At 42.2% G+C, this 23,286-nt stretch overlaps 2 protein-coding genes across 3 annotated transcripts in view; both read right to left on the bottom strand.

Moving 5' to 3' along the window:
* The window catches only part of LOC110507544 (immunoglobulin superfamily member 11), a 98,303-nt gene extending 82,673 nt beyond the window's left edge, over positions 1 to 15,630 (bottom strand). For both annotated transcript variants that reach the window (XM_021587591.2, XM_021587592.2), the window contains exon 1: positions 15,017 to 15,630. In XM_021587591.2, coding sequence (XP_021443266.1) covers positions 15,017 to 15,077 — 61 coding nt within the window. In that variant the 5' untranslated portion in view covers positions 15,078 to 15,630. The remainder of the gene's footprint in view (positions 1 to 15,016) is intronic.
* A 2,913-nt stretch (positions 15,631 to 18,543) lies between these two features.
* Positions 18,544 to 20,602, bottom strand: LOC110507543 (mediator of RNA polymerase II transcription subunit 19a). The gene is made up of 4 exons (XM_021587590.2): positions 20,305 to 20,602; positions 19,883 to 19,989; positions 19,504 to 19,725; positions 18,544 to 18,768 (listed from the first exon to the last, which is right to left on the bottom strand). The coding sequence occupies exons 1-4, from the start codon at positions 20,324 to 20,326 to the stop codon at positions 18,742 to 18,744; spliced, it is 378 nt and encodes a 125-aa protein (XP_021443265.1). The 5' UTR covers positions 20,327 to 20,602; the 3' UTR covers positions 18,544 to 18,741.
* Positions 20,603 to 23,286: the final 2,684 nt, after the last annotated feature.

Below are 23,286 nucleotides of genomic sequence, written 5' to 3'. Positions count from 1 at the left end.
GAGCAGGACTCTGACCTGGAAGCTTATAAGAAATCCCGCTATGCCCTCCAAAGAACCACCAAACAGGCAAAGCATCAATACAGGACTAAGATCGAATCGTACTACACTGGCTCAGATGCTCGTCGGATGTGGCAGGGCTTGCAAACCATTACAGACTACAAAGTGAAGCACAGCCGAGAGCTGCCCAGTGACACAAGCCTACCAGAAGAGCTAAACTACTGCTCGCTTTGAGGCAAATAACACTGAAACATGCATGAGAAAACCAACTGTTTTGGATGACTGTGTGATCACTCTCTCAGCAGCCGATGTTAATAAGACCTTTAAACAGGTCAACATTCACAAGGACACTGGACCAGATGGATTACCAGGACGTGTACTCCGAGCATGTGCTGACCAACTGGCAACTGTCTTCACTGACATTTTCAACCTCTCCCTGTCCGAGTCTGTATTACCTGATTATACCCTGATGAAGACAGCTTGGCTGTCGAAACGTTGGTAATTACATTTTGGCATCTGAGCTCCTAGAGTGTGCGGCTCTCTTTTATTTTTGAGTCTGTAATACCAACATGTTTTAAGCAGACCACCTGCCTAAATGACTCCTGAACTGTAGCACTCACGTCTGTAGCCATGAAGTGCTTTGAAAAGCTGGTCATGGCACACATCAATACCATCATCTCAGAAACTCTAGACCCACTCCAATTTGCGTACCACCCCAACAGATCCACAGATGATGCAATCTCTATTGCACTCCACACTTCCCTTTCCCAGCTGGACAAAAGGAAAACCTATGTGAGAATGCGATTAATTGACTACAGCTCAGCATTCAACACCATAGTTCCCTCAAAGCTCATCAATAAGCTAAGGACCCTGGAACTATACACCTCCCTCTGCAAATGGATCCTGGACTTGCTGATGGCCCACCCCCAGGTGGTAAGGGTAGGTAACAACATATCTGCCACACTGATCCTCAACACAGGGGCCCCTCAGGGGTGCGTGCTCAGTCCCCTCCTGTACTCCCTGTCCACCCATGACTGCACGGCCAGGCACGACTCCAACACCATCATTAAGTTTGCCGATGACACAACAGTGGTAGGCCAGACCACCGACAACGACGAGACAGCCTATAGGGAGGAGGTCAAATACCTGGCCGTGTGGTTCCAGGACAACAACCTCTCCCTCAACGTGATCAAGACAAAGGAGATGATTGTGGACTACAGGAAAAAGAGAACCGAGCACGCCCCCGTTCTCATCAACGGGGCTGCAGTGGAGCAGTTTGAGAGCTTAAAGTTCCTTGGTGTCCACATCGCCAACAAACTATCATGGTCCAAACACACCAAGACAGTTGTGAATAGGGCACGACAAAAAGTATTCCCCCTCAGTAGACTGAACATATTTGGCATGGGTCCTTAGATCGTCAAAAGGTTCTACAGCTGCAATATCGAGAGCATCCTGACTGGTTGCATCACCGCCTGGTATGGCAACTGCTAGGCCTCTGACCGCAAGGCACTACAGAGGGTAGTATGAACGGCCCAGTGCATCCCTTTGGCCATGCTTCCTGCCATCCAGGACCTCTACACCAGGCGGTGTCAGAGGAAGGCCCTAAAAATTGTCAAAGACTCCAGCTACCCTAGTCGTAGACTGTTCTCTCTGCTACCGCACGGCAAGCGGTACCAGAGCGCCAAGTCTAGGTCCAAGAGGCTTCTAAAAAGCTTCTACCCCCAAGCCATAAGACTACTGAATACCTAATCAAATAGCTACCCAGACTATTTGCATTGCCCCCTCCCCCTGTCTTACACCTCTGCTACTCTTTGTTGTTATCATCTATGCATAGTCACTTTAATAACTCCACCTACTTATTACCTCAACTAACCGGTGCCCCCGCACATTGACTCTGTACCGGTACCCCCCTAATAAAGTCTAGCTATTGTTATTTTACTGCTGATCTTTAATTACTTGTTACTTTTATTTCTTATTCTTATCCGTATTTCTTTAAACTGCATTGTTGGTTAGGGGCTTGTAAGTAAGTATTTCACTGTAAGGACTACCTGTTCTATTCGGCACAAGTGACTAATACAGTTTGATTTGATCATCAGCAACAAGGACTCTAAAAGGAAAAGGATGTCAAAAGGTCAAAGATCAGACCCCAACTTGGACACAGCCAGGAAAATATTGAGAACACGGGATACAAGTAATCTGCCAAGACTGGTGACGAGGAGCCCACAATACCAGTCAGACTGACTGATTACATTTGCCTTAATCAGAGGTTAACATTAATTACAGGATGAGATCAGAACATGAGGGAGCCTTGGGCTTTAAATCCCTTGGCTGTACACACACACACACACACACACACAAGCACGCGCACACAACCTTACGCACTTAACTACGCATGTGCACACACACACACACACACTCACAAACACACACACTCACACACAGACACAGGAGATGAAGCTTAAAGAGGGAACCCACAGGGTGGTGTATGCTGCATGATTATGCACTGTGCCTGCTGGCTCTCCTATGTCTCTGGGTTTCAGCACCATCTTCACCCTCTATCTCTTGTGTGCTAGATCTGCAGTTAATATAAAATGATTCGACACAATTTTCAATTATACATGAAGCCCACCCGCTTGCTCCCTAAGTGTACGGAACCCACAATTCTTCTGCCGCATTAAAGCTACAAGATATTTTGAAGTAAATCTGCCTGGTATCATGGACATAACCGAACATATCCAGGTACTTTGAAGAAATACTTAGGCCTACTCTGTATGCCTTGCATGCAAGATAGACGGTCTTCACCACTATCTAACCTGGCTATGCCATGGTAGACAGACATGTATAACATTTCAATCTGCTACAAATCCACAGCCTCAAGTATAGAACAGTGCTAAGGAGGCTGGGAATGCACACAGTACCCAGGGGCCCCTTTGCGGTTTGTCTAATGTATAGGAGAACTAGTCACTGTCGGCACGATTAGGGCCAACTCTAGCCTTTTGGGCCCCCCCACCCACAATTTTATAATACATTTTATGCAATTCTACTCATTTTGCCATGGGGCAGAGAGACATTTTTGCCTTTTTAAAGCCAATTTCCTGCATTATATCCATTTTGCCATTGGGTGGTGAAAATTATTTTTACGTTTTAAAGCAAATTTTCTACAATTTTCTACACATTTTGATATGTCTTATGCCATGTTAATGATATCTAAGTGAGAGTGACTAACAAAATCAATGGGGGCCCTGGAGGTCAGGGCCCCTGGGCACGTGCCCTGCGTGCCTGGTTGTTATACAGTCATTATTACTACAAGTTTAGATAACTGGCTAGACTAACTTACCAATCTAAAAATTGTTAACTGACATGACTAATGGAGTGATTGTCAGTGACTGACACAAGAGAAGAACTGCTGCTGCACAACCACATTTCTAAGTTACATTTTGCTCATTCTACTATTCAACATTAAGTTGAAACCCCGACTGAGTTCCTAAAAAAAGACAGTGTTCGCTTTGGGCCGGGGAACCTTATTCCTGGAGCCGGCCCTGGGCAGGTTCAGTTAATCAGGCTAAAGTTAAGGTTGTGTAGTGTTACAGCACTTACACCATCACTTTGGCAGAGAAACACCACCGGGCCAGGTTAAAAGGATAGTTCCCTTCAGGAAAGTCGAAAAAGCTGAAACTTCAAAACAGCAAACCATCCCTTTAATATTGTGCCCCAGATCTACAGGTTGGACTAATGGAGGAGACGGGAGACAGCAGCAGCTCACAAACGTGTGGTGAAAAGTGCCAAGCAGCCAAGAAACCAACCAACCACACTGGGTCCAGGCTTCACCCAGGCTCTGTCCAGTGGAACAGGGGGCCTCTTGTTCCTGTGCCATGGTGGCAGGAAACGTGATGTATTCAGATGATAATGAGCCATGCAGCAGGACAATCGAAAACCCCAGTGTCCTGGCACCAGCTAGCCCTCTCTCAAAGACCCATCGCCAAGGAGACCAGTTGGAACGGGACCCTGACAGTGCCAAGGGACAGCGAGGGTATTAAGGATTTCACAAAGCTCTAACGAACTGAGGCTTTCCAGAGGACTGTCTTTCAGCAAAGAAAAACACACAGCTACCCTTGGTATATTTTCTACTGTAAAAGGCTGTAATGGAATGCTGTTTTGAATATCATCTGTGGCATGTGTGATTTTCTCCAAACACGTCACGGCTGTTCGTTTCTATTTTTATACGTACAGTCCACCTGAGTCCTCGGTACTGTAGGCAGGGTGGATAAAAAGAAGCCTTTTCATTATTTACCACAGTTCCCCAGGCCCCAAAAAATAATCAAGCATTTGGATTGGAACCCTCTGCCCAAAATTACAGAGGCGGCTGACAGCATGCAAACGAGAGGTAATGGTCTTAGAGCAGAGGATTTAACACATGGTGGTATGCTCCAGATGTTTACTTAGAGTTGTTTTTCCAATACCACGGCAGACCTGGGTTCAAACACCATTTGAAATCATTCAAATACGTTTCGAGTTTGCTTTAGCCTGCCTGGAGTACCAGAAGCTATTATATTGGTTCCTTTGCAAAAAAAGGCAAGCTCAATGACACCCAGCTAAAGTATTTGAAGTTATTTCAGATAGTATTTCAACCCAAGTCTGTTACCACAAAGGAGGAAAGTAGAGTGGGTAGAGGAAGCTCAAGTAAAGTGTTGTGGTTCCTTCCTTTATAATCCTGCTGCACTGTGCCAGTACACTGACTGACTGACTCTCCTCAAGATAGAGGCAGAGAGGCAGTATAGCCCTTACCATGCTGTGCAGTCGTCTGTGAAATGTGCTTCGGTGGGTGACTCAACCATGTATGCATTTCTAAAGGATTCACTTTGACCTCTATCTACAATCAACTGGTCTCTCCTGAGGAGTGTCTGTCAGACAACAAAAAGGGAAGTATGCAGTTTATTCCTGAGCTAAAACCAACTCCCCTTTAACGGTTTATTAACTATGACTATAACACAGTATCACACGAGCTCATCTGCATACCAATGTGTAATGCATTTTTCATCCGACTGTTAAACAAGGATTCATTAAAATTGCAGTAATTTTGCCACGCATAGCCATATAATCAGTTATAGCTGGGTTGAACGAGCGTATACCCTTTTATCCTGGCGCCATTTTTAACAATTGAAAATAGCATCTCTTGTGGCTGTGGGAGTAAAATGACGGTTGGCTCAATGGGGCTCTCTGCCGTTTTCAACTAAACTCAATTTTCTATTATGTTCCCTCTAATAGCGAAGCCATAGCTTTCTGCACCCACCACCCACCACTCTCCTAAGACTTTAGTCACAGCTAAAAGTCAATAGGCAATTGCAATAGGACAGCTGAAGCAAACTTCCAATGTATTGAAAACCCTGCTCAGAAAAACCTCAGATTCAACAATGTTTGTTTTTTTTACATCAGGAGAGTGTAATGAAATACCCATGTTATTTTTAAAGGGAAAATGCCAGCCTTGTACGCACAAGGGAGGTTGATTGATCACTTGTTATTCACTCACTGATTATGGGCCACAAACCTGAACAGGCCTTCCTCTCTAGGTCCTAAATGAGGATGTTGGTTGTGTTCCAATAATCTGTCCTTTCTTGTGCACTTAAAGGGACCTTTCAAAATTGTTCAACTTCATATTCGCCATCTCCAGCACTACCCCAACATCTACATATGTGAAAATGGTGCGTTTCTATGTTTTGTGGTAAAAAAAAAGATAGAGGAAGATACATGTCCAATGACATCATCAACCAATTAGTAGACAATTAGTAGGCAATTCCAACTCATAATTGGTTAACGTCACACGATGCACACCGATGATGTCATTGGAAACAGTTGTCTTTTTTTCCTACAAAACAAAACATTTTCACATTGGGGTGGTGCTGGAGATGATGAATATGAAGTAGAATAATTGCTAAAGTCCCTTTGTAGATTTGAAAGGAAATGACAGGTATATGAACACTCATTCCAACACCAATCCAATGCTTTTACGTTTGTGAGCAGTAGTGAATGAGTGCACACTTTAGGAAGGAGGAGAGATTACTGGGGCACACCTGTTCTCTTTTAAAAAGTAGAGGGGACATCTCAGTTGTGATGGATGATGGGATACACACACTCCCTCCAATATCTAGCGGAATTACTCCCCGTGTTGACATTGAAAGATGGGACAACAATGTCATTGTATGGTTATTGTTGGTTTGGGATAATTACAGTTGTGATAACATGCAGGGATCGTCTTAATTACGCATGGCTAATTACCCAAATTGACTAGATTGATGTTAATTGCATTGTTCACACTGTGTATTGCATGTTGGACAACTGAAAAAAATAACCCCAGAGGACCTATGCAGACAGCACGCAGGACCAGGGATTCAAACCAAAGACCTTTTCAACTCTAGTCATTAGCTCATTCCCACAGCCATTACATTGTGATGCATTTTTTGCTCTGGATCCACAGAAGAGGAGTGAAGTGTGGCTCAGAGGGAGGAGAGGGAAGAGGGGAGGAGCAGGGAAGGGTGACAATAGAGGGAGGAAAAAGGAAATGATGGTGGTGGGATGAGGGCAGAGCAGACCGAGGGATGATACGAGGCTGGATAGAAAAGATGAGAGATGGAGGGAAAGAGGAGAACAAGGAGGGAGGTAGAGAGAGGTGGTAATTAGTTCACGTGAGGTAGGGCCAAAGAGGCTTGCTGTCCACTGAGTCTCGTGAATACATAAACCCAAAGCTATCTATAATCTATAAATCACTGCATGGGGAACTGAGGGTTGTAATCTGCCGAAAATCCTGTCTTAGCGAACGATTTGGGGCAAATAAACAGAGGAGCACTTTAATATTTTACACATTGTCTTGCGTCCATGTGTTACTTGCGCACCGCGGCTGTTCCATTACGCCCCATGTTAGCTTAAAGCCCCTCAAATAGCCTGCATTTAAATCCTTTCTGCTGTGGAATAACACACGCTAATAGGTAACACACCGCTGGACCCGGGATTTGGGACACAACTAATATTACAGTTGATAGGCACACTACATGTACAAAAGTATGTGGACACCTCATACCAAACTCATGGGTGTTAATACGGAGGGTGTCCCCCATTTGCTGCTATAACAGCCTACACTCTGGGAAGGCTTGCCACTAGATGTTGGAACATTGCTGCGGGGAATTGCTTCCATTCAGCCACAAGAGCATTAGGGAGGTCGAGCACGGATGTTAGTCGATTAGGCCTGCCTCACAGTCGGTGTTACAATTCATGTCAAAGGTGCTTGATGAGTGTCGTGGAAAATTGCAAGATTATGATATAATGCTTGTAAGATTGTTATAATGCTTGTATTACATTATAATAGTTGTTACAATTGACAGAATAGAGTATTTTGTGAGTGTTCCACTGAGGATGGGCCTCTATGAGATAGCACTGACAGAGGAGATTTATGAAGTCTTTGGGTAATAAAGCCTAAAGAGCATTCCAGATAACATGAGTTAATGGTTGTGTTCTATGCCTTATCAGGGAGAGGCGGTTCCCTTTTGGAGTGGGGGCCCAGACACTGGTCTTTACAGTGAGAACTGTTGACACAGCAGTAACTGTCTGCTATGTTTTATAGATATCTTTCATACAAATCTTAACCTTTGTGAACTGTTCTTAAGATCTGTGATTCGTCATGTATGTTGAGAGGGGTGTATCTTGGCTATAAAAGATCTTTGTACTTTTCTGTTTGTACTTTTCAATGGTTCATTAGAGATAGCGCATCATTGAAACTCAAAAAGGCTATTGCAAAGCTCTTATTAAAATATATGTAGTTTAAGTATAATTCTGACTGGTGTGTGAAGTTTGTAACTCTCTCCTCATTTGGTAAAGCAGAAATATGCCACCACATGAGGTTGAGGTCAGGGCTCTGTGCAGGTCAGTCAAATTCTTCCACACCGATCTCGACAAACTATTTCTGTATGGATCTTGCCTTGTGCACGGGGGCATTGTCATGCTGAAACAGGAAAGGTACTTTCCCAAACTGTTGCCAGAAAGTTGGAAGGACAGAATCGTCTAGAATGTCATTGTATGCTGTAGATTTCCCTTCACTGGAACTAAGCAGCCTAGCCAGAACCATGAAAAACAGCCTCAGAACATTATTCCTCCTCCACCAAACTTTACAGTTGGCACTATACATTGGGGCAGGTAGCGTTCTCCTGGCAACAGCCAAACCCAGATTCGTCCATCGAACTGCCAGATGGTGAAGAGTGATTCATCATTCCAGAGAACGTGTTTCCACTGCTCCAGATTCCAATGGCGGAGAACTTTACACCACTCCAGCCGACGCTTAGCATTGCGTATTGTGATCTTAGGCTTGTGTGCGGCTGCTCGGACATGGAAACCCATTTCATGAAGCTCCCAATGAACAGTTCTTGTGCTGACGTTGCTTCCTGAGGCAGTTTGGAACTCGGTAATGAGTGTAGCAACTGAGGACAGATTATTTTGTACACACTACGTGCTTCAGCACTCTGCGGTCCCGTTCTGTGAACTTTTGTGGCCTACCACTTCACAATAACAGCACTTACAGTTGACCGGGGCAGCTGTTGCAGGGCAGAAATTTGACGAACAAGCATCACTCCTCTGTTCTAACACGTATCAGACCTAACGTGCTCATTCCTCCTCTAGTAATGTTGCTCAGCCTAGGAAAGCCATTTTGGCTCGTGTTTAAGTGGGTGAGGAAAGGGAACTTGTGAAAACTTTGTGTAGACAACACACCATTAGGGATCAATTCAGACACTCAGCACACATTAACCTGGCTGTCCTCTGGTGGAGAAGTAAAATATCATGTAATAAACTTCTACCACATGCTAAATATACCGTTGCTAGTCGCTGTCTATCACTTAGCTACAACCAAATTCATGTTTAGTTTGAATTTGAAGAACTAGACCGAACCTGTGCTGTATACATATTCTGAGATCTTTTGAAGATATATTCTTCAGTTCTAGGTTCGGAAACATACATCTTCTTAGGTGGAAGCCTGCGAATCGATGGCTTTATGAGGCACTACATCGAAGCTACACCATTTATTTTGACAAATGCAATGATTCGTAAGGCTTATCATAAGATATGGGGCCAAGCAGAGAGAGAGAGAGAGAGAGAGAGAGGGAGAGAGGCATAACACCCAGTCAGGTTATGAATTACCTATGGCTGTGAAAAGCTGGTGGCATGTTTAATACAGTAGAGTGTCTCTATATTCTGCTGCTTCTCTGAAGATCTCTCTGGATGATTCCTTTACAGATTTCCTTCAAACTAAGCGTCAGAAAATCACAGCACACATAAAACAAAAATGGTGTTATGTTTAATCTAATCTAATACGAATTTGAACAGTATAAATATATATGAATTGTATTTAATATCAGAGGAACATCATGAAATTGCAATACAACGACCGGTTCCAGGGGTTTAAAAGTGATATTTATCTTGACAAACAAGGCAATTTGTAGTGCAGTGGCACTTGACTGACGTTGACCTACAGTGTCCCGAGTTTTCTGGAGCAAAAAAAAAAACATACACTAGCTGCTGGCTGCGTCACATACAGCCAAACAGCCATCAGTGAGAGCACACCACCTCCATTAACATTTAAAAGCTTCTAACATTGAAATGCCAATAAAAAGAAAAACCTTTTTGCACACCTCACGCTGGCACACTGAATATATTAAAGTGCCAGGCACATGAAAGCTATTGACGGAGGTCCGTAACCGTACCTCGAGGGATGAAACGCGGAAGTCACCAATACAGAGCGCCAGACGACACGCTGGGTGCAACAAGGTGCAATTTTTCTAAATTACATTCAGAAGAATATGAATTATCCTCCATGTATTGAGAATGGCAATTATCTGGTCAAGACACTTTCCTGGTCTTCCTGTTTTCACTCGAGCCGTGTAATATTGAGTGGTTTCATCACAGACATAATAGTCTTCAACCACATTAAATCACTCGCGGAATTGGAAGCCATTACTATGGTCAAGGGCATAACCACCAATCGTCAGCTCTACCAGGTTCAAGAGGTCATGTCTCTATTCCCTCTAGTCCATAGGGTCATGATGATTTGGATTTCATGGTAGCAATGTGTATTCGAATAAACTCACATGTTTGAGTTTGAATGAATCCTTGTACCTGAGAAAAAGCTCACATGCAGACACTATGCATTTAGAAAGTGATGCTGGTTGGTGTGTGAAGTGAGGTGGATTACAGCAGCTATGTGGTCATATATTCGCCTACCTCATGCCTTTTGCACACATTGTATATAGACTCCCCCTTTGTTTTCTACTGTGTTATTGACTTGTTAATTGTTTACTCTATGTGTAACTCTGTGTTGTCTGCTCATACTGCTATGCTTTATCTTGGCCAGGTCGCAGTTGCAAATGAGAACTTGTTCTCAACTAGCCTACCTGGTTAAATAAAGGTGAAATAAAAAAAAATATTAAAAAAAAAAATACCAGGGCAGGAGAGCATTAAACCTCTGGGATGCTCACTCACTGCCATGCCAAGGGAATTAGAGCACACTACACACTACTCTACCTTCTGACCCATTGATTCCCCTGACTCCTCGGTCTCTAAACAAAGAATCCTTGCTAATGCCATGATACATAACAATCCTCTATCAGACACTATCGGAGGATTATGATAGGCTAACGCACAAGGAGGCAAGGTGTCTTATGGGTGTTGTAGGTTTAAATGTTCTGAATAAGAAATGAAATGCAGCTTTAGATTTTACGTTGGTGTTAAAAATGATGAACCAAGGTACAGCACTAAAATAGCAATCTACACAAAGCACGGCACAAGACTGTCTCTGTACTACAGATGGATAGAAACGGGACATTTCTCAAACACTCCCCTGCAATGCCATCAAATTTCAAGTCAATGAAGCTGAAAATCTAAAACGGCAAGTTGAGGGCATTCTCTGGATGCTACTACAGGACGACAGCATCCGCATAAAAGATGTATAACCCCTGGGAGCAACGCACGGGGACAGGGAATCCACATTAAAAGACAGGTTAGTGTGTGAACCACAAACCTGACTGGGTGTTATGCCTCTCTCTCTCTCACCTCACTCCCAAAACAGTTGCTCATACCGTACACATGCAGCCTAGTGGTTAGAGCCACAACCTTCAGAACACACATGCCGTCTGGGGCAAGGGTTCAAATCCACTAGCCCAGCCTTTCTGACACAATTAATTTTACCAGACAAGTCAGTTAAGAACAAATTCTTATTTTCAATGACGGCCTAGGAACAGTGCCGTAACTGCCTGTTCAGAACGACAGATTTGTACCTTGTCAGCTCGGGGATTTGAACTTGCAACCTTTCAGTTACTAGCCCAACACTCTAACCACTAGGCTACCCTGCCGCCCACAAACCTATCTATATCTGGCCAATACAAGTGTGTGTATTCTTAATCCCAGCTTGGTTTGATGACATTAATGAGATTTACATTTTGGTTATTTAGCAGACGCTCTTATCCAGAAGAGCGTCGGGAGCATTTAGAGATACAGGAGCAATTTGAGTTAAGTGCCTTGCTCAAGGGCACATCAACAGATTTTTCACCTTGTCAGTTTGGGGATTCAAACCAGCGACCTATCGGTTACTTGCCCAATGCTCTTAACAGCTAGGCTACCAAACCACCAAATCCCAAACAGCCATGACCACACATTGGACCGAGGTGTTTGGGCATGAACTCAGCTCAACCGTCGCAAGCTTCTCTTTTGGGTACTGTTAGTAAAGTCCTAAGCAGGCAACTGTCGGCCAGTGCTTTCTCTCTCTCTCTCTCTCTCTCTCTCTCTCTCAAATATCTCCATCATTAATTCATGCATTTCCCCAGAACCAGCTATCACAGCATTCTTTTGAAGGCTCGTCCTCCTAGCTCGTCTCTGTCACTCATGCACATGAACTTTTCAAGCAGTCCCAAAGGTCTTTTCAATTTTTTGAGAAGCTATTTTTAGCTTTAAAATAATCGAGGTGGAAACGTCCATCTGTCCTACACACATTCCAGCTGCTCCTTTTTAGTGGGGAAAAGGGAAAATAAATGATTTGAGCACATATTTAAAGTATAAATCGTACTTGATTATTGAAATCACATATTCAATATCATTTAGAAGGGAGACTCATCATGAAGGATCACAGATGATTACAGAGACAGTTTGTTTTGCATCACTGAGCACTGCTTTCCCAGCTCTCTCCCCTGAGTGCTTTTCTTTTCAGGGATACCTCTGCCGTGTAAGTAGTATTTCTCTGCTCAGGTCTGCTCAGGTCTGTTCTATTTGTTTACCTTGATTTTGGCAGGTAAGTTGATTGAACTTATTCTAAATGACCACAATGACTTGGGTAAGAGTCACAGTGTAGAGGAAACTGGCCATGGCAGCGCAGGGAATTCAGCCAAGACACCCGGTTAACACCCCTACTTTTGCTTGGGCTATGGTATTTTAGAAAGCCTGTTGATATCACGAGGGTTAAAGCTTACAGTACCTGCAGAGAAACTCTTTTTGCCAAGAAATCTGGGTTAAATTGATGCAAATGAAGTACCTTACTGCTATTATGATTTATTTTCATTGCATGTTTCGCCAAGGCCGACGACTCATCTTCCCAACCCAGCATTTAACTCATGGGGTGCGGAGAACTTCAAACGAGAAGCCACTACATCGGGGCACTGGTGGAACCAGGCAATTTAACATGCATTATATTCAACAACAACCAGTTGAAAAGTTCAGGGACACAACTTCAGATACATTTCATTTGCAGAATTGATCAGCATGCCGGATTGGTTCTACAGCCCTCCAGCTATCTGGTGAAATCTTTAGAGCCGGCCACGGAGAGACACACTGTGGGTACTGCCCTGGGCATCATTTCACAAGCAGAACCAATCCGCCATTTATTCTGTCCTTTTAAAAGTCCCTTGAACCAGCTCTTGGAAAAGTATTTTTTAACATCAAACTTGTTCTGCATCACTTTATGCTTTGCATGTATCTGAATGTCTGTACTTAAAAATATATATATATATATATATTTTTTTACGACAGAGCCTGGGCGCGAACCCAGGGACAGCTGGCGCTGCAGTAGAGCACCCTTAACCACTGCGCCACCCGGGAGGCCATTGAATATCTGTACTTGGTCTGCCTGGCCTTAGCTAATTGACAGGAATGCAACATTATGTATGTTGTATGTTCCAACTAAGGCTGACAGTTTGAAGGGACTTTCAGTGAACTCGACAGTGTAAAGGGGACTGTCCGGCATCACTTGTGTGGAGAGAGTTCCCTTGTGACACGCTTTCTTCCAGACACCGGGGAGTTCTAGCGACAACTAAACGGCCACAGTCAGCTAAAGAGAGACCCCAGCACAGCACAGGGAGACGACCCACTGGACACAGACGTCAATTCAATGTCTATTCCACATTGGTTCAACACTGAAATGACATGGAAATAATATTGATTCAACCAGTTTGTGCCCAATGGAAATTGACGCTGAAGTAACACGGGCCAATAGAGTGCACTGTATCACTCCTCTTCACCCGAACACTTTACCACCAACAAACCAGTAGTACCATATCAACAGACCTAGCTTTACCATACTAGAGATGTATCTCAGGAAGTTGATCGGATCAATTCACATCCATGAGTGATGATTCTTGAGATGCGCATTGCACCCTGGGAAGGTCCATATCAATATACAGCAGAAACAAGAAGACGTCAGGGAAGAAATCTATTGCCAGTTTACAGTATTTATAGAGACAAACACCTAGATAGATGGAGAACATATTTCGAAAGAAAATCGACAATTTATGTTCAGTTATGCGTCTTTGGATACATTGTACAGTATGAACCACTTGCAGAAAACTCTTTGGAGTACAAGGGAGAACTGCGGCACCTCATCCTTTGAACTCTTGCATTTTCCACTGGATCACAGAGCAGATAAAGTGAGACACTGGTTACACGAGTAGACTTAGAAGGGATGGGGAGGAGGATGCTCTGTCTCAGTCCACTATTGAATAAGGATGACAGCAGACATCACACACAACATCACACAGACATCAAAGTACAGTAGTTATGTTCAATACATAGCACTCAATTGGATCAAACAAGAATTCACAGTGACACTTCTCTGTGATACACAAACATGTGAGACAGAATCCAGAGGGTGCAGGTTCATGTTGGGAATATGTTCCACAAACATTGGCCATTTCAATTTGCTCTGTACATACTTTGTTGTAATATAAAGTTGACTTAAATATGAATCATTAGCTTTGTATATTATTCTCGTCTACCCTCACCTAGTTCCCATCTATATTCTGAAAACTTCTTATGAGGTTGTACTTGAACAGCTACAACGAGAAGGCGGCCAAGGTGCGTCGTCACAGGGAATCGAGTGCTCTTCTTAATCGCGCGGATTATCGGCTGCACCCCTTTGCCGTCTGGATGGACCTTCGTTTCTATCTCAGACCAACACTGAATGTTCCACTACATGTTTCAGTCCGTATCCACTGCATTGACTATAAAAGAGAATACAGATTTGGGCTCCCTGTCCGATGTTCCAAAAACGCCAATCGTGTGCATATGAAAGCAATCAAAAGTGATTTTCATGCGATATGGGAATATATATTTAAACAAAGTCATTCTAAATCATTGCTTTAGATTGTGCTGGAATGGAGGGGGTTTACAGAGAGATTCAAATATTAAGGGAAGGATCAAGCATGGCATGCGCTCTTGGCGAGGTTGCTTCCATGGCACAATTGTAATTCCAAATGATCCTATATTACAATCATAGATTACACAAATGAAATATTGTATCCCAATAATTTCCTCATTGATATAATAAAACAGCTCATGTAGACATGGTTGGGTAGGCCAATCTTATTTGTTTAAAATAATCAATTATGGTAAATTATTTTTTCCATAACATTTTTTCTTCTTCATGGTGTTACGATGGGAGGAACAGTTTAATGTCACACAAGTAGCTAGTTCTACAAACTTTTTAAAGTAATGAATCTCTTACCTTCCATGCAAAATAAAACCAGCCAAGCAATCCATAGGTCCGAATTATGGAATTTAATCATGGTTCGTAAGTACTTGGCAAGTCGTTTTGTGTGGCTTCTTGACTGAATAAATCGTTATTTCACAGTTTATTTGATGGAAAGTAACGGTCTCTCGAAACAACATACATGAATACAGTCCAAGTGGTTTACGCGATAATCAGATGCGTTTTATGTAGCAACATAAAATGTTACATTTTCTAACAGTAGAAAGAGCAACAAAAGGTTGCATCTCATCATATAGTCTAACACCACACTAAACCGTTGCTTCTTCTTGAACGTCCTTTCTTTTCGTTTCAATGTTGTTGTTTTTGTTGGTCGCACACTCGCACTATGTTGTCAGCTGACAGCACTTGGTATTTTCCATTTAATCAATTACGCACGTTCTGAAAATTGTCGGCAGTCTTGCTGTAGTAGATACAAATTCACAGAAGACATGAAACATTATAATTTCTTAGAGGGTAATTGTTTCTTCTTGTACAAGGCAGGCCCATGGTTCTCAATGGTAAACATGCACTCCTTTTCTGTACAGCATTCTATTTGGAACCTTGATCGAGAACTCGCCCGTGCTGTTGCCAGGAGACCAGTGACGCCAGTCTAGACTAGAGGTAGTAATGCCCCCCTCTGGTGACAAAAAAAAGCCACTGTATGTGCTTGGTAGGCAACTGCATCCCGCAGTGCACGGTTGAAGCCAGCTCCAATGTATACGGATGTACTGCATTATGCATGCAATGCACGTGCTGAGTAAAAGCTGATATTAAGTAGATAAAGACTATGGACAGATTACCATTTATCTGGTTTATTGAAAGTTTTGTTGATTGATTGCTCCAGCTTTCATGCACATCTTAATTTGGCAGAAGTGACAAGCTTTTCAGAAAGTACAAGCCCAATTCAATTTCAAAACATGTGTTATCTTCATGCCTGTAACAGCAAACCAACACTGTTTCGTTTTTCAAGCTGACAGTTTTCTGTCACCACCGCCCATATTAGAAAGCCAGCAACACACAACAGCAGCTCTCAAAAGGGAGGCGACTGTCAATGTGTTCTCTTGAACAAAATGTGATCTTACCACAGCTCAGCACAAAATACTCCCTGTGTTTCACTAAAAACACTGCAGGCATAAAGCCTGAGCACTCCTGGGCCAAATCAAAATATAAAAACAGCTTCTTTTTTTATCTGTCAAGGTTTTGTAGACAAATATTTGATGAAAACTTTTTCCCTTATTCAACTTTTCTGACTGTTGAGTAATTAAAAATGTATGAGAGGAGATGAGAAGGCGTGACAAGGGCCAGCGCTTCAACAAGCTCTTCCGTACTGCCTGGGGTTGTTGGCAGGCGTTTCCAAAGAATATGTCTGTCACTCCTGACTTGAGCAACGTAAGGAATACCTACTTTTACCAGAGGCCATTCAGATTGTTTGATTTCTGACATACTGGCGCCATTTTATAAAACCCTGGCGTATGTTATCAGATATTATGAATACTGGATCTTAAAGCACCCCTGCTCACTACCTTCTGATTTGGGAAAGCAGTAACACTCAAGTTATTCTTAAATACAAGTGTGACAATGTATACAGTAGCCGACACCGTACATATGAGTGTACCATTTTTTTGTTTTTACTAGAAGCTACTGTCCTGTTCATTTCATAAACCATGAATGCATAAATGAAAAGTGACCCAACAGTTCTGCTGACAAGTTCACTAGAAAGATATACAGCCCATCTGTTCATCTCCTCTCCTATGCATCCCAACAGGGATACAGCCAAGTGTGATCGAGGAGTTACCGTACAGAAATGGCAGCATCCAAAGACACTGATTTATTATTGATACATTTTGCAATCGCTCCATTTTTCTTTCCGCCCGATATAAAAGATTAAGAATGTGAGCAAGATATGTACGTTAAATGTTTTAATTCTTCTTTCCTGACAACCCCTGTTAAGAGTTCACGTCCACTTGAATATTGATGCCATGTTAAGGAAACACAGCCTGGCTTTTGCTGTGTCATGCATTTTGTGCACCCCAGTCTCATCTTGTGCAGCTTTGCTTTTCCTAGTTTGTTTTTGTGGAATTAATTTATTCTAGGCCAGTGCACCTGCTCACTAGGTCAATTCAGGTTAGGAGTCCATTCCTTGTCTAATCTTCACACTGCATAGTTGGAGTACAATATGTTCGTACTGAACATGCACTGTACCTACGTCCCACTTTGAACACTATCCCCTGTTGAGAAAACCTTTGGGTGGGTGGGTATATATATATATATATGATTTTTTTCACCTTTATGTAACCAGGTAGGCTAGTTGAGAACAAGTTCAACTGCAACCTGGCCAAGATAAATCAAAGCAGTGCGACACAAACAACAGAGTGACACATGGAATAAACAAACATGGTCAATAATACAATAGAAAAAGTATATATACCGTGTGTGGAAATGAGGTAGGATAAGAAGGTAAGGTAATAAATAGGCTATAGTGTTGAAATAATTACAATGTAGCAATTAAACACCGGAGTGATAGATTTCCAGAAGATGAGTGTGCAAGTTGAGATACTGGGGTGCAAAGGAGCAAAATAAATCAAATAAATAACAGTATGGGGGATGAGGTAGTTGGGTGGGCTATTTACAGATGGGCTATGTACAGGTGCAGTGATCTGTGAGCTGCTCTGACAGCTGGTGCTTAAAGTTAGTGAGGGAGATATGAGTCTCCAGCTTCAGTGATTTTTGCAGTTCATGCCAATCATTGGCAGCAGAGAACTGGAAGGAAAAGCATACAAAGGAGGAATTGGCTTTGGGAGTGACCAGGGAGATAAACCTGCTGGAGCGCATGCGACGGGTGGATGCTGCTATGGTGACCAGTGAGCTGAGATTGGGCAGGGCTTTACCTAGCAAAGACTTATAGATGACCTGGAGCCAGTGGATTTGGCAACAAATATGTAGCGAGGGTCAGCCAACGAGAGAGTACAGGTTGCAGTGGTGGATAGTATATGGGGCTTTGGTGGCAAAATGGATGGCACTGTGATAGACTGCATCCAATTTGCTGAGTAGAGTGTTGGGGGCTATTTTGTAAATGACATCGCCGAAGTCAAGGATCGGTAGGATAGTCAGTTTTACGAGGGTATGTTTGGCAGCATGAGTGAAGGATGCTTTGTTTACGAAATAGGAAACCGATTCTAGATTTAAATTTTGGATTGGAGATGCTTAATGTGAGTGTGGAAGGAGAGTTTACAGTCTAACCAGACACCTAGGTATTTGTAGTTGACCTCCCTTATGCTTTCTATTTCAAACTAAGAACATTGAGTGTTCCATAAATTGTGCTAAAATAAACAAAATAATGCAGTTCCATCTTTTTAACTGGACAATTTATCAAAAAACTTGAACATAAATGTTTGCCAATCAATTGTATTCAATCTATTAAACAAATATTAAATGAAAAACACCTCCCTCTTCTGGTGGACATTAGACTTTTCACTAGGGAGGAAAGAAGTCGGAGAGAAGTCTGACATTCACCATATATCCTGGTTGTCGTGTTATTTAATGTTCGGGTGTAAAACACACTACTTTACAGTCTGGCACATCAAAATATAAATTAGGAACAACAGGGAAACAGTACACAGTAAATATCATGCATCAACACTGCAGTAGAAAACATTGAGATCAGGGTTAACTGGCAGTAACACCTCCTCACAGCACCAGAATCAGTGATGCGTCTTCTTGCCTTCATCCTAAAATGACAAGAGACATACATTTAATAGAAGATAAGCCATAAAACCCTGGCGATTATGACAATATCAAGGTGCCAGTATGAGCCATTACATGTACTAATAAGAACACTTGTTTTGGGCAAACTATGCAGTCAGGCCCTGATATGTGGCTGTAGGGCAGGTAACACCTTGTTATTGCTCTCCTATCTGATCTGTTTTCACAGACACACCCAGTAACTCAGAGCACTCATGTCCATTTCCTCTTTGACGTCAGCCTAGTTTGCATAAAAAGTAAGACATGGCCCAGGTTATAAAAGGTGTGATGAGCCTTACTGTCTTGTCCATGTACCCATCAACAACAGACAGCTATGCAGCCGGGAATAAAGACTGCAAAAGGGGATTACTGTTTCTAAAATTGTGTTTTACTAGCTGATAAAGTGCATGGAACCGCATTTGATAGTAAAAGGTCGGAGTCTCAAGTGTTGTAAATGACAACACCAACCACTCATACATAACTAGGGCATTTAGCCTGATAAAATTGCCACAGGTGCTATGTCCTGCACAGCCTTTATGGCCTTACCCATGTTTATAGTAAGGAACCCTTGAACTAATGGTGTGGTTGTCAGCACGGCTTGTTGGACCACATTCTATAGCAGCCATACATGACCATTCTTTGGAAGAATAACAAAACGTTAAGAAACATTTTTTTTTTTTTTTTTTTAAACACTCAACAAATCAAGGCTAAATGTACACTACCTCATCGCTGCTGGACGAGGAAGAAGAAGAGGACCCATGCCCATCGTCTTTGTCCTTATGCTCTTTGGGCTTCTTGTCTTTCTTCTTCTTATGACCTTTGTCCTTCTTGTCACCATGTTTCCCGTCCTTATGTTCGTTAGACTTGTCTTTGTCCACCCTATGGTCCTTCGATTTGTCACTGTCCTTGCGGTCCTTTGATTTGTCTTTGTCCTTGGATGCACTCTGAAAGTTGGTAGACAGTCAGGATACTTTGTATGCCGTGTGTGTGTGTGTGTGTGTATCAGCATTAATTGCACACAAATTGCCATTGATGGATGAAATACAATTGACACACTTATCAAGCAACTGGTTTAGGTAATGGTAACAGTAGGTTTCTTACCTTGTCCTTATCCCCATCTTTGTCCTTCTTCTTCCCCCATCCAAAGAGGGCGTTCTGTTCCTGGCCAGAGGCATCATCCTTTTTCACCTGATCATCTTTACCTACAGCTGTGGGAAATAAGAGACATGACATGTTAGATTGCTCATCAGTATGTCCTTTTGATGCACATTTGCCTTCTGCTATTAATAACATAAATATATTGTCTCAACTAAGGCAGTCTTTGGAATAATTCAAATCAACGTATGACAGGTGTGAAATGCACATTCAAATTAGCTCAAATAATAGGAAAATATCTGGCTTGCATCAGACTAATAACCATCATATCAATAGAGAAATGGTTACACTGTAGTTACTGTAGTTCAGACAATATTTTAGAGTTGAAGGAGTTGAATGCAATTATGATTCATGAAATCAAGAATTACCTGAAGCCAAATCGAAATCCATGTTGTCTTGGGTGCACACAATAGCAGTGACAACTTGCAGGAACAACTTTGCCCTTTAAACGGAAAAACTCACGCTACGCACCTACCTGTTGACCCCACCCCGCAACCACGTGACCAAAACACGTTCGTGTTGTTCAGAAGGCACAAAACAGCACAGGGGTTTTAAAATGGATGCGGGACTATCTGATTTTGTCCAATAAGAATGTTAATGTTTCTTCCCCGTTTTTTACGGTTTTGAAAGTGCCCCTGGTTGGGCCAGTGTGGAATAGACCTTGTGGAGTCTTTGTCCTTTAGTCTGACGGTTCAAACCAAATTATTCCGCTGGGGGTCGTTTATCTGGCCCGGGTTACACCGGGTGAAACGTGATTGCATTCGTTTTGGGAACGGGCCTGCCTCTCCGGCATGAACCAGCTTTTTTTATGGAAAAGAGATGTATGTTTGTGGACGATGGACCCTGCTGCCATATTGGCAGCATGACCGAGTGGCGCAGATCATTGTTTGATATGAGAAGGGCGCTCTTCCCTTCCGGCTTTTGCACAATGATGTGACGTCAGTGTGCCAAGGTAGGGTAGCGTTTGGCTGCAACATGCAGAAGAGGAAAAATATTGCCCACGCTGAAGATGTCTGCTAAAACAAGACCCGTAAAGATCCGGTGCACTACTTTTGTGAAAACATTTAAACTAAATGTATTTGTATTTGAGTGTTTACCAGCATTTGTAACATGAGTCTGATAATTATCTGTACAGAAGTTAATCTGATAATACTTGTGGAATAAAAAAATACTTGATATGTTTTACAGTTTCTTGAAATACTTAGCAAACGCAACTTATTTCTTATTTTTCCTAGCCACCGCCACCGTGCTTCTACATCTGCATTGCTTGCTGTTTGTGGTTTTAGGCTGGGTTTCTGTACAGCACTTTGTGACATTGACTGATGTAAAAAAAAAGGGCTTTATAATTACATTTAATTGATTGTTTGAAATTTGATTGAAATTAAGTGGTTTGTAAGGATAGTCAATTAATACTGCACAAAAAGTTGTTATCCATGTTATTTGATCAAGAAAAGTATTTAATTTTATGTGGATGTTTTGTGTCTTTGCCTTTAACTTTGCAACTTTCAATGTAAATGTTCGAGGACAGGGTTTTGTTCTTTCTGGATCCTATTAGAATGACAATAGCAGAGACAAGGACTGGAGAACAACTCTTACAATTCCAATTATTGAATCCTGCAAGGTACTGTTCTTAATTATACAGCTACCTTTTTTCCCCCCACACAACAGATGTCCAGATTGTCCAGCTAATACTATTAAAGCCACATTGCTGTGGCAATTTACCGGACAGGTCGGCCTATGAATAAACATTTATGTTGGTGTAGCTCTTATTATAAAATGAACATCAGTTGTTTTCATTGTTTTTTCTTTAACTGGTATTTTTGGCATTATCCACTACTTTTGCTGCAGGTAGAAAATCATAGGAAATGTTATTTAATTGACACAAGCAGTCTCAAATCAAGTCACATTTTATTTGTCACATGCAAATACAATTGGTGTAGACTTTACCGTGACATGCTTACTTACTAACTCTTTGGCAACAATGCAGAGTTAAAAAGTGAGAAAAAATAAACAATTTGCTAAGTTAAAAAAAGGAAAATAGTAATAAACTAACAATAACGAACGAGTCTGTTTACAAGGAGCCAATGTGCAGGGGTACGAGATAGTTGAGGTAACGGAGGTAACATGTACAGGTAGGGGTAAAAGGGACTATGCAATCAGGATAGATAATGAATAGAGTAGCAACAGCGAGTGTGTCTGTGTATGTGTGCGTTTTGTGTCTGTGAGTGTATGTAGTGTGTGTTGGGAATGTCAGCATAGTATGTGTGAATGTGTGGGTAGATTCTAGTGTGTGTGCATAGAGCCAGTGCAAGAGAGTCAGTGCAAAAAAACCACTCAAAAAGTGGGTCAATGTAAATAGTCCGGGTAGCCATTTGATTAACTGTTTAGCAGTCTTGTGGCTTTCAGGAGCCTTTTGGTCCCAGACTAGGCACTCTGGTACTGCTTGCTGTGCGGTAGCAGAGAGAACAGTCTATGACTTGGGAGGCTGGAGTCTGACAATTTGAAGGCCTTCCTCTGACACCACCTGGTATAGAGTTCCTGAGTGACAGGGAGTTAGGCCCCAGTGATGTACTGAGCTGTACGCACTTCCCTCTGTAGCGCCTTAGAGCAGTTGCCATACCAGGCGGTGATGCAGCCAGTCAAGATGCTCTTAATGTTGCAGCTGTAAAAACCTTTTGAGGATCTGAGGGCCCCAAGTCCTGACAATCAATGTCGGTGGGGAGATTGCCTAAGCCAGGGGAAGCATAGCTCTCTGAATCTTAATTGCGCAAAGCCTATTATGTGGCAGGGAATACTCTTTGTAGATCAGTGATTCTACACATCCCTTTGCTCAAGCTGATCCTCTCTAACCGACATGGAAGGAGGGCGCGCAATTCAAATAATCATAAATATTATGTATTTTAAACATTTATATACATTTAAGTGAAAGCTTAAATTCTTGTTAATCCAACTGCACTGTCTGATTTACAGTAGCTATTACAGCGAAAACATGCCATGCGATTGTTTGAGGACGACACCCCACATCTAAATATTTTTCCACCGGCACAGGTTTCATACATTTACAAATAACGATTAAATAATCACTTACTTTAAAAAAATCTTCCCCTGAGTTGTCATCCAAAGGGTCCCAGCTATGAAATGTAGTGTTGTTTTGTTAGATAAAATAGTTCTTTGTATCCCCAAAAAATCTGTTTAGTTGGCGCCATCGATTTGAGTAATCTACTCATTCAACATGCAGAGAAAGGAATCTGAAACTCTAACCCTAAACTTTGTTTCAACAAGTCAAAAGACATTTCTATTTACTCCTCAGATACCCTGAAATGTAATCAAACTATAATATTTCTTATGGA

The sequence above is a fragment of the Oncorhynchus mykiss genome, chromosome 27 (genome assembly GCF_013265735.2).
Source record: "Oncorhynchus mykiss isolate Arlee chromosome 27, USDA_OmykA_1.1, whole genome shotgun sequence".
NCBI lineage: Eukaryota > Metazoa > Chordata > Actinopteri > Salmoniformes > Salmonidae > Oncorhynchus > Oncorhynchus mykiss.
Note: the sequence above shows the minus strand (reverse complement) of the source record. Positions and strands in the feature narration are given on the sequence as shown.

Bases quoted from the DNA above. Each gene is read 5' to 3' on its own strand.
- LOC110507543 (XM_021587590.2), bottom strand. From the start codon at position 20,326: ATGGATTTCGATTTGGCTTCAG. The intron at 19,990-20,304 runs GTAATTCTTGAT...TATTTCCCACAG, and splicing joins GGATTTCGATTTGGCTTCAG to CTGTAGGTAAAGATGATCAG. The intron at 18,769-19,503 runs GTAGTGTACATT...TTGTCATTTTAG, and splicing joins CCTCGTCCAGCAGCGATGAG to GATGAAGGCAAGAAGACGCA.